Consider the following 12,432-nt stretch of genomic DNA (forward strand, 5'->3'; position numbering starts at 1 on the left):
CCTTGATTTCATTTCTTTGATATTTCCAGCTGTCACTTGTTTAATGTCAATAGCAGTGTGACCCTTCTTAATCCTTTGCTTTCTCATTCTCCCTCTCATTTTTCTTCACCTTTCTTCTTTCCTCATTCTATTTAAATATTCTCTTCCTTTTTTCTGATCAGCATCACGTTTCCCTAAATGTTTCTTAATCTTGTCTTTCTTTTTATTTTATCAGTTGCAGGTTGACCCCTTCTTTACCTCCGTCACCTCTCCCCCTTCCTCCCCCTCTCTTTGTTCCTTCCCTCTATCTTTCTTGTGTGTTTTTCTCCCATTCTTTCTTTCTTTCCATTCAGCATCTCAGCTTTTCCCCTGAAATGTTACTTTTATCTTTGAGTTTGCTGATTTTAGGGTGATCCTTTCTCTTTCCTTTTTATTCTCCTTTTCTCCCCTTCTTTTTCTCATATCTTTAATATTTTCTCCCTTCTCTTGTTCTGTCACTCCACTCACCATCTTTACCTTTGTCCTACATGTTACTATCTCTTTGTCTTTCTTTTTAATTGTAGGCCAATTCTTAATCCTTCCTCCTTCATTCTCTCTTATCTCTCTCCTGCCTTCTCTCCTTTCTCATATTCTTACATTCTGATTCGTCTCAACTTTTGTCCCATAATGTTTTCATTCTTCTTTCTTTTTTTATTAATTATAGGTTGATCTTTTCTCCTTCCAATTTAAATGAAATCAAACCTCATTCCCTTTCGTATTCTTTCCCATAATTGTCTCCACTTGTATCCTTCATGTTATTCCCCTGTTCTCCATCTAGTATGTCTTTGTAGTTTGATTGTTAAACTTGAAGCGCCTTGTGCAGGTGGCGCTCAGGGCGGGCAAGGTGGCTACAGCAATAAAACGCTCAGGAAACATAGCCAATTAAGTTGTCCCTGTACGTATTATGTTACTGCCCAGCCCTTCTGCGTTTCTACAACAGAAACATTACTATTGAGTTGTTGAAAGATAAAGCATTTAACAGCTACATACAAAAAAAATAATTTAGTTCAGTTCAATCTATTTATTTGCTAAGCATGAAATGGTAGTTCCTAATTTAAATCCATGATTGTTTATCTACTACTCTTTTCTCAAGAAAGGAAAGATATGGGAAAGATGGATACTTATTGTGAACTGTTTAATGCATCTCAAGATAAGCAAAACTTCAGAAGATGGTCCAATGCAAGAAATGGCTCTCTAAATGTCCTCACATTCAAAAGTATAGGTGTAATCTACACTTAAATAGATTAATGTCACCTTGCCAACTCTCATTGTTGTTTGAAACTTATTTTGGTTCTTAGAGGAATCTTTTTAGTTCACTGTTGTTTGTTACCATGCATTGAAAAAAGGATGCACCAATGTGGAATGAGTATCTTAGTAAATGAGGAAGCTGTGTCATCAATTTAGATGGAAATATATCTTGCTTTTGAAGTTGCTTCATTCTTAAAAATCGGGGGCTATGCAGCCCCAATTCCTTGAGCCTCACGTAGAGCATACACATCAATCAAGAACAAAATGAATTAACCCCCCCCCAAAAAAAACCCCAAAAAACCCAAACCAGAGTTGTTTCCTTTCGTCAATGGACAGCAGCATTGATATAATTCATGTATACCGTAGAGAAGAAATGCTTTCAGAAGTCTTCTTGCTTCTAAATTGATTTATTTTGATTCATCATTATCAATGTTAAAAGTGAGTCTATTATACCAGGAGTGTTATATTCCCTTTAAATATCATCTCCAATGAATTAATTTACAGATGGAAGCCCAACATTTTGTTTGCTGAATCAGATTTGTGTACTGAAACCCATTGATACTGCAAGTTTAATCTTATGATAGACTCGTTTCAAGACTCAATTATTGATTGAATTGTCATTAGGGTCTATGGCTGTAGACTAATTTACAATTTCACAAATTAATTGTTGTTTCAAGGTTAAAGATGGGCTCTCTCTACAGGTGCGAGAAAAAAGAGTTTGGCACGGTTCCCAATTGCTTTTGCTAGTGTCACAAGATGAACTTATCCAATCCAATTCAACCAATTTTTTTGTCATTTTTTTTTACACAGGCTGACTGTTGGTGGGCAGGATTTCAGTGATTTTTACTTGAAATTGTTATATGTTATTTGTATATTTGTTCTTTCCCTTATTTTGTTTGTTTATTCTTATTTTTTTTTATTTAGCTATTTATTTATATTGTCAGTCATTATTCATTTATCTGGGGAGGTAAGGGCAAATAATGGTCCATTATTTTTTTTAAATAAAAATTTTCTGTTTAAAGAACAATGAAAGCGGGAGAGGATGCTCGATATAAAAGATGCAATATTCAAATTTTCTTAGGAAATGCAATTCAATGGCACTAAAACTTAGTGTAAGATAGGTATGTTAAATTATTCAGTATGCAGTAATTTACATTATTGACCCTATCGCAAAGCTTAAGACAGACTTTAAAACATAAAAGGATCAATGCAGTTTTCTACTAGGCCATATTTAAACATGCCTTTAGATAATGATAATATGCAACATTTTTATAGCACTTAATACAAATTTTTCTCAGCGCTGCATACTATTTTCCCGCTTTAGCATGGCTATTCTGATCGAGGCTGGAGCATTCAAGGAATTCCTTCATACCGGGTACCCATTTACTACACCTGGGTGGAGAGTGGCAATTTTAGGTAAATGCCTTGCCAAGGTTCATGGGTGCTGCAGTGGGATTTGAACCTTGTGGTCCAAAGTCTGGAGACTTACCACTGAGCCACAACACCTCTACATTCTTCAGGATCATTGCGTGCAATCTTGAAATGCTCTATAACTGTATCGCTAGAGGCGTAACACAATCAACATGTACTTTTGACAGACTGTGTTATGGAACCTTAGCCTTCTATGTCCCATATCAATATCCTCATCGATCTGCACATGAGTGAATTACATTTGAAACGAATTAGGCTACGTAAATTTGAACAAACGCATTTTCTTTCTTCAGCAGCAGTCCAAGTGGTTCGATTGGCTTTTGTTGGTACAAAGTCTCGCTGCTGAAAAATTTGAAGCTTTCGCATGTTTCTGAAGCACCTAAAATTGTCCATTGTGTTTTATACCCCGTTCACATTCCCTTTACGGCGGCCGTACGGCGAGTTGAAAACAGTTGTTTTAATCATCTTAATTCAAACCACCTATAAGTAGCTGGTACAAAAATGTTAAAATGGAATTTTTGCCGTACATCAAATAAGACCCAGGTATTAGAGAAAAAGGGGGTAGAGAGAAGAAGCCTGAATGGAGTGAGCAGAAACACATAAGAATATTACCCCAGGCCCTGTGTCACAAACAACATTATGTGGTATCTCTTTGATAACACTGAAACATGTTCAGAAACCAAGCCAATTCATGGTTTCCATAAAAGTCACTGTTGATGGTGCATTTGATCTGGCAATGCGAAATTTCATGCAACAGGGTCCCCAAAAAGGGACCACTTTCCTAATGTGGATTTTTAAGGAAAATTCTCAATCTGATTGTGTGTGTAAGTGGTTTCACAAGGGGGTACCAGTGTTCCTTCACCAATCATTGAATGCTTGGGATTTGATGCTTTGTAGATAAAGAAAAAATCCCTTTCTTTTCCAAAGCAAGAGTAATGGCGAATGTTACACAGTAATTAAAGCTAATCTGCAGTAGATAGCAACTTATTACTTTAATATTATGATGGAACAATTAGTGCTTTTGCAATAAAGAAGAAGGATAACACAGAATCATTATACCTATTCATTTCTGTTATTTCTCCCTTCCTGCCAAGTATTCACCCCTTTCCCACACCACCCCGCCGAACCCCATAGATCTATAGTAGATGTGAAACTAGTTTACTGTTGTTTGGAAGTGAGAATATAAGAGGGAGAAAAATACTACCTTGTGGGACTCAAGAAGTAAATAAAACTGTCCGATGGTATCTAGGTTGTATTTTATCTTCGTCTTAATTAAAATATTTCAATTTTTTCTTTTCACAATTTTAATAACAATTTTAACATAAAATTTTCAGTTATCTCCTTTGTACCTTCAAAACAAAGTAAGCTTCGTTCAAATGTTATATTATACTTTATCATGGTGTCAGAAGAGTATTGTGAACATCTGTACAGATATTCTATTCGAAAGCCTTTTTGAGTGGTAGGCTGGTGCTTGTTACATTTTAGTCATCTTATGTTGGCTTTCTGAGGAGGATGTATAAACCAAACAGCCTTCAATTAAACACGCCTACCTCGCAAAATACTGTAATTACATCCATCCTGCTTTGTCTGTCTCTTATGTTTTCATGTTCGAAGGGTCTATTATGTGAACAACTCATTAAGTTATGTAATTTATTTCTAATATGGTCATTGTCCTCATTAAATTCTCAAAAACATCTGTTAGTCACAGATATGGACTGAATTTTGAGACAGTAGCAGCTAACAAGAATATTTTCATTGAAAATCTGTTCTCTTTATTCTGACTTTGTCTTTCTTGGATGTCTTTCCCATTCTTCTTATCTTCTCTCTCTTTTATTCCTCCTCCCTTTTCTCTGTCTCTCCATCTCTCTCCCTCACTCTCCCCTATCTCACTCTCTCTCTCTCATTCCCTTTCCCTCGATCTTCCTCCAACCATTCTTCCTCTCTCCCTTTTCTCTGTCTCTCAAGGTTTCCTCTCCCTCCTTCTCGTCCTATCCCATTTTCTCTCACCAACGAATGGATAACTTTTGTACTGGCGTCAGATCTTTTCATAACAGCGTCCCTATTGATTTTCATTTCACGATCGTACATCTCATGCGAATGTCCCTGATGGTATTCTCAAGTGTCATGCTTTTCAGGAGGAGAGAGAGGGGGAGGGGGAATTAGGAGACAGAGAGAGAAGGGGAGATAAGAGAGAAAGAGAGATAGAGAGCCTTCATAGTTTGTAGCCAATTTTTTTAAGAGCCACACATCCATAAAGCATTCTGAAATGGCTCCTTCATACAATTCGTTGCATATGCTGACCAGTGACAGTATGCTGGGCGAATTGCTTCAAATTAAAATATGAGCTCTCAAGCTTTAGAAACTTGACAAGTCAAATTTGATTTGTTTTCTAAAAATAGAGCATTTATGCAGCTAAAGAAAATATAGACAAATAGATGGAGAAGTGATATGCATACTATATTGTGAATGTGCTAATTCATGGATAGCCTAGGGGTATTGTTTGTTAGTCACTATAGTGCTTCAGAACAAAAGGGTCTTGTTTGGGTTGGTATGAATAGGGGAAAATAATATATTTCAAAAATTGAGGATGGAATAAGTCCTAAACTGCGTCTTATGTCATTATTAATATAGGAATTTATGATTGAATTTTCTTCTGTCACAACTGAATCTTCAGCAGTGTCTGTTTGCAGAAACACTAAGCTTGGCAAACCACACAGATTGATCAGAATTCACAATCGGTTTCTATGATGGGTGTTACAGTATCCAGGTCATATTCTCAATCATATTCTGATTTTATGAGGTGCTACTGACATTGCAACTGTCTGTGTCAAAATGTCAACAAAATATTTCAAAATAAGCAAATATCACAGAGGAAATCCATCTCTCAAGCGAAGGTAAATTCTGCGGAATATGATTAATTTCATAAATGTCATCGCATCAGTTAATACCGATCTCCATAGAGCGATGCCTTGATCCTAGAAAGTACTTCACACTCTTTCACTTTATATAAAGCCAAAAATATACACTCCCCGTTTTATTATTATCCCCATCCCCCAGAACTGCCAATCTTGGCCAGCTCCCTTGGGCATGGCGCGGGAGATTATCTATTTTATTGATACAGGATGGTGTTTATTGCCGCTCAGAGCGATGCCATTACACGCGGTTCTCTGTAGAATACAACGTGTTGAGTCCAGGGCAAGCTCCAAGCCAAGATCAACAATTTTTTTTTCTTCTGCTCCGATGATGAGTGGAAATATTGAAGAGCTTAATACAGTGACCCGACAAGTGCTTTCATTTGCGATAGATTAATTTGGAAGGTTCTCTCGCTAGGGACGTAGAATAAGAGGCATTTACAATAGGGAATTTTGCAAGCTTACAGTGATATTTGTCAGTAATGACATGACATTTATGGCCAACTCAAGAGTTGATTATTAGGTTAATTAATCAAAACATGCATCACAAAAGCCAATGGAGTAATCATTACATGTTACCATCTATTTTTTTCCACTGAACAATGGTGTTTTGATCAACTTGTTATTGCATGTTCAGGAAAAGGGCAAAACATTGTTTTTATATTTTCATGAGGAAAAGGGCACAAAGTTATTAGGAAGAGATAAACTAATTGTGGAAGCTCTTCGATACTCGTTACGCCATAGACATGATTGATCTGGTAATGAACATTGTACTTTTTTATGGTTAGGTATGGTATTGGTTTTCAAAGTGAAATATTTTTAGATATATGACCGTATGCTAGGAGTGCACAAACAAAAACAAGTGCTCAGTAGTTTATTACAGAAACGAGTGCTGTGGAATTACTGGAAAACTTGACTATATATTCAATTGATTTATTTATAGATTGATTGATTTATTCAAGAATATTACAAGATGAGGAATATTTATCAGTATACAAATAGCGAATAGGCATGAGTGCGATGGTGCGAGATTTCGCATGAGGTGAAAGAAAGATGCTCTATTTAACGAGGCGTTAGCCGAGTTGAATAGAGCGTTTCTTTCACCGAATGCGAAATCTTGCACCATTGCACGAATAAGAATATTCGCTATTTGTGTTGTACAACGCCTCGGAATCTAGCGAAAAATATGAAAAAAAGAAGAGTTTTTCCCTCCAGTAATCTATGAATAGGGAGCAAAATATTGAAAGCGAAAAGCAAAATCCCACAAACCGGGCCCACAAGCGACAAGCGCACATGATCTTGGACAACATTGCGCATTTAGCCAGCGGGCTATACGCGCATTGTAGTATCTTTTCCTTATTCAATGAAATCGCATTGTGACGTCACCCCCTAAAGCCGTGCAATGGTACATTTTGGATGGTACGTGTTGTGTGCAACGGTACGAATGTGTAACATTCAGCCTCGCATTTGATCGCGTACAACAAGCTAAGTAGAGTCGCGTTTTACAGTAATAGATGGAAATAGTACCTTGACAGGATAACCCATGAAAGCCAAGAGGCTTATTATTACTATTATATAGTATAGAAACATTATTGTAACCCCTCAGGAGACCAGTAGCACCATTATTGATGCTGCTGAGTAGGGCCATCCTCCAGTTTTAATTTGCTAATTTTACATCTATAATACATATTGGTTTTTTTTTAAGGGAACTAAATTCATATCAAGTCAATACATGTAATTGCCACAACAATTACAACAACATGGTAAGAAAAAAATAAATGACATAGCCATCCAGCAAATAATTTGCTAGAACACATTTTAACAAACATATCTGTGATATCTCATGCAATTATTAACGGCAATGTACTGAAAAACAATTGCACGTATAAATCTATATTTATTTCTTTAAGTACTGGTCTCAAGTAGATTCCAGTTTTAGGATTTGACTTTCCATAAGTCAAAGAAGTGTGTAAGTGGACATATCCTTTCAGACCAGATTTACCTGTATCTACAGTCAAAAGAAGTTTCTTTTGGTTCTTATGTTTGATTATGACTTGAGTGGACTGATAAAGCAAAACTCGCAAAAAAAGAAAGAAAAGGAAGAATGTGGCAGCAGTACACATGAGTTTAGCATTCCGTATCTTCTTATACAGATATGTATTTGTTCAAGGATATCATGTTGTAGGCTGATACATCTTATCCCAATCAAATAGGTTTGGTTTGTTTTTTTCCGTTGATACAGCTGTGCATATATTCACTTACTCATCAACATTAACCCTGCATACATGTACATGGCAATTTCACGTGGGCTGTATGGTTTCGTTAGGGTCTTGTTTTCAATTTGAAATGGTGCATCATTAAAAAAGTGAACAATTCTATGACAAATTTGTTCTTTGTTGACATAGTTTCATGCTTTAATGAGCAGATAATTCCTACCTGTCTATGATGCCACAGTTAAAAACAAATTGGCATTTCCATGTTTAGTATGCTCATTTGAATTATAGCTTGATCAACCTTTGATGAATTTTTAGTTTTTTAGTGAAAATCAATTTTCTTTCAAATTTTTAATTAGAAGTGCATCACTGCAGCCCTCAGTTTTAGGAGAGAAAAAGGAGGAAGAGGTTTTCTAAGGAACATTTTCCATGCAATTATTGATATATGTATATATACAAATACATTAGACAAATGACCTACCATTGTAAAGTTCAGAATTTCTTATTTCATCTGAAATTACTTAGATTATTTCTCATTAATGCATGAGTTAGCTATAAAAAATTGAAAGAGGGGATTCCGAAAGTCATTTGGCGTGCTGTATCTGGGTTAGAAAAAGAAAACCACATTTTTTAAAAAGTTCAATATCTGCTCTTTAATTTGATACCTCAATTAAAGAAAATGGTCAAGAAATAACAAAAGTTCTGGTTATTTGAAATAAGGCTTGAATTTCAATAATTTCATAAAATGAAGAGGTTTTACAGGCTAGCGTTCAAACTCACTCGAACTCCGTTTTGTTGATGATCAGCCATGCATTAAGTCTTTTGTTAACCATGCGATAGCTTCTGTGGAAAACATGTTTATGTAATGAAATTATGGAAATGCAAGCATTGTTTCGAGGGGACATAACTTATTTACTACTTGACCATTTTTTGTGATTAAGGTATCAAATTAAAGAGCAGGTATTGAACTTTTTAGGCATGTGATTTTCTTTTTGATATTCAGATACCCCCACCAAATGAATTTTTGGTATCCTTTCTTCAAATTGTTTTTGCTCACTCATGCGTGAATGAGGAATAATCTAAGTAATATCAGATGAAAGAGGAGATTCTAAGCTTTACATTGGTAGGTCATTTGTCTATTATATTTGTGATTAAGTTATGATAAATCATCACTATATCTCGGTTTCGTCTTTCTGGGACGCATGAGATATATATATAAAGAGAGAGAAGTAGGTATATATCCATGTACAAATGGACAATTAGATCATGTATAGTACAACTTTATAAGTTATAAATTATTAATTGGGGAAAGATTGAAAGAAAGAAACAATAATAGAATTTGAACAGATTTGGCAAGAGACAGATCATGTAAAGCAGGAAGAGGGAAAGAGATATGAAATAAATAAAACAATGAATAAATTACATATAATTATGCTCTGTGTTATTTTCACTTTAAAGCTTACTCTCTCCCCCATAATGATTTACAATAAGCTTTCTTAATGCTGACAAATCCTATCCCCCTTTTAGGATTTAAACTTAGTGCATTCTGCTTTTTTATTTTCATTTTCAGTATACTGTTTGCAGATATTGAAGGCTTCACAAAACTCTCTTCAACTTGTACTGCTCAAGAACTTGTAAAACTCCTCAATGAACTCTTTGCTCGATTCGACAGATTAGCGCAGGTACGTTGCTTTTAATTTCATTACTTCATGTTTTTTTTACCTGTCTTCTGTGTAGGTACGGATGATGATCTTAATTACCTCTCATAATATTATATACATTTCAAATTATATGCAATAATTAGTTAATTCCATTTATATATCCAATTCTAATTTAGGAAATTGATAAAGTTGTTTAATTCTTTTCAAAGTGATATTAATGACAGCTTTAACTGATTATCTTCTTGCATTTATGTTACTCTAAATAATATTCTATATTGGTACATGTTACTTGTTTTGTTATGTAAATCCATGTATTGACCTGTCATTTTGTTTTGAATTGAAAGGGTGGACCTGGGGGCGTTTCCTGAAAGGACTTGTCAGACGTTTTATCCGACAAGTCCCATTTCATCCGACAGTTACCATAGGAACAGTGCCTCTTAGCCAATCAAAATCATGGAAAGATGTCAGATCTGACAACTTGTCGGATGAAAATATTGATGAAATGCTCCCCTGGTGTCTTCATGTATATATATATTATATCATTGTCTTTGAACTTGAATAAATTCATGATGAAACAGTAGCAATTGCTGGCAGAGGGGATGAGGATGATGGGGGGGGAGTGATACCCCTGAACCCCACCCCACCCATTAGTCTGCAGACATAGACCCTGAATTAAACATTATCAACATGTTGGTCTCAAGACAAACCTATCTAAAATACAATTTATTTTCAAATTCATTCATGCAAAAGTCCAAATTCTGGGCCTTTAGCTTGTATAAATCAGACCGCTTTTCTTAAGCAAAGGGTGACAATACCACCCCCTCCCCCATCTACTTCCGGTAGATTTAGACAGCATTGACGCAATAAGTGGTGACAAAGTGAGGTATTTCCGTGCTGTTAATTGCAAATGGTGTCCAAACCTGGAGAAAAATACCACATTGATGTCACTTCAAGCCATTGTATGTTGGAAATACCCAGTCTACCTATGGGTTGATGTATTATTGGTTTAGTGTATTTTATTTAGCTGAATTGACAGGCCACGCTCACAACAATATAATGACTTCATCGCTATTGATGAACTTGTTTGTGCACACATTAATAGGCTCTGGCAACCACAGCTGGGAAAAATAAAAATACTAAGGAGGAAAAACATCAACTGAGAAAGATAGAGACGGAAATGAAGATATTCAACCGATATTATAAAGTAAAAATTCAACAATGGCAGTTGTTCTTGAAAGATAGGGAGGTTTGAAAAAGAGGTGGGATCTAAGGGAGTATGGTTGTGGGTTATACATAGAAAGGGTGTGGTATGTTTTGAATTTGGAGTTGCAAAGAGTGGGAGTAAAGGTGCATGTGTGTGTGCCTCCCAAAAGATTTAAAAGTTCATAAAATAAAAGAGAGAGAGACGGTGAAGATGTGTTTGTATGCGTGTGTGTGTGTGTGTGTCCCCCTCCCAAAGATTTGAAAGATCTTAAAAGAAAGAGAGAGAAAGAGGGTGAAGATGTCTGTTTGTGTGTGTGTGTTCCTCTGAAAGATTTGAAAGTTCTTAAAAGAAAAAGAGAGAGAGTGAAGGTGTGTGTTTGTGTGTGTGTGTGTGCCTCTCAAGAATTTGAAAGAAATAAATAGACGAGAGGAGGTGAACGACATAGAGAATGTCCAATGTTCTGTTGAGCAAGGAACAAAGATTTGAGTCCCTGTATGAGTGGGTGGGTGTGGGGGATTAGAGAGAGAGAGAGATACAGACAGACAGAGAGAAAGATATTAATAAGAATTTAGAAAAATAAGAGGAATGAATTTGAGAAAGAGGATGAAGAGTGGAGGAGAGAGGGGACGAGAGAGAGGAGGGGTGGGATGAGAGATATTATGTGGGTGTGACACACAGAAGATCGATTTGACCACAGCCAGAGAGGCTGCGCCATATATACATTCAAAACAAGAGAATACAAATTAAGAAGACCTGAACTAAGATGCGTATACTCATTCCATGCGACCCGAATAAGTCCACCCCCTATACTGGTATAAGGTCAAGATGAGAAGAAATTGCTGCTCAATTAATCTTCGAGATGCTTTCTCATCGCTTCAATTAGGAACCAAATCAAATTAAGGCTTCCAAAGACAAAACATTATCCAGGTAGGTATGAGGTACTTGTGGCTAACCATAGTAATTTATGTCATATGTCTGCAGAAGAAAAGGCTTTGGTTAGTGCTTGTTGACTGGGATCTCTTAAGCCATTGTGTCTGGGAAGTGAAATGTATCAAATATTTTTAGCTTAAAACTTTTTATTTTGCTTAACATATTACGTAAGTGTGTATTCTAACTCATCCTGTATTTTGTTACAAAAGATTTGATATAAACTTTACCAATCCCATCAATTACTAGTAGTACAAGTGGCTAGAGTTGGTAGAGTACCGTAGTAGAAGTGATTGTAATTACTTAGATAAATACTTACGCAAATGGTAATAAATAGTAGTAGTAGTAGTTCTAGTAGTAGAAGTAGTAGTAGTTCTAGTAGTAGAAGTAGTAGTAGTAGTAGTAGTAGTAGTAGTAGTAGTAGTAGTAGTAGTAGTAGTAGTAGTAATAGTAGGAGTAGTACAATAAAGTAAGTAGGTAAGTAAGTTAGTAATAGTAGTAGTACTAGTAGAAGTAGTAGTAGTAGTAGTAGTAGTAGTAGTAGTAGCAGCAGCAATAGTAGCAGTAGTAGTAGTAGTAGCAGTAGTAGCAGCAGTAGTAGTAGTAATAGTATTTCTAGTAGTAGTAGTAGTAGTAGTAGTAGTAGTAGTAGTAGTAGTAGTAGTAGTAGTAGAAGTAGTAGTAGTATTAGTAGAAGTGAGTATTAATAGTAGTAGTACTAGTATAAATAGATAGTAGTAGTAGTAGTAGTAGTAGTAGTAGTAGTAGTAGTAGTAGTAGTAGTAGTAGTAGTAGTAGTAGTAGTAGTAGTAGTAGTA

At 35.7% G+C, this 12,432-nt stretch overlaps 1 protein-coding gene across 1 annotated transcript in view; it reads left to right on the forward strand.

The window, feature by feature from the left end:
- LOC121426119 (adenylate cyclase type 5-like) overlaps positions 1–12,432 on the forward strand; it is a 124,119-nt gene that overhangs the window by 41,608 nt on the left and 70,079 nt on the right. Inside the window, exon 3 of the mRNA XM_041622287.1 lies at positions 9,393–9,504. Coding sequence (XP_041478221.1) covers positions 9,393–9,504 — 112 coding nt within the window. The remainder of the gene's footprint in view (positions 1–9,392; positions 9,505–12,432) is intronic.

Source organism: Lytechinus variegatus, chromosome 13, assembly GCF_018143015.1.
Source record: "Lytechinus variegatus isolate NC3 chromosome 13, Lvar_3.0, whole genome shotgun sequence".
NCBI classification, from domain to species: domain Eukaryota; kingdom Metazoa; phylum Echinodermata; class Echinoidea; order Temnopleuroida; family Toxopneustidae; genus Lytechinus; species Lytechinus variegatus.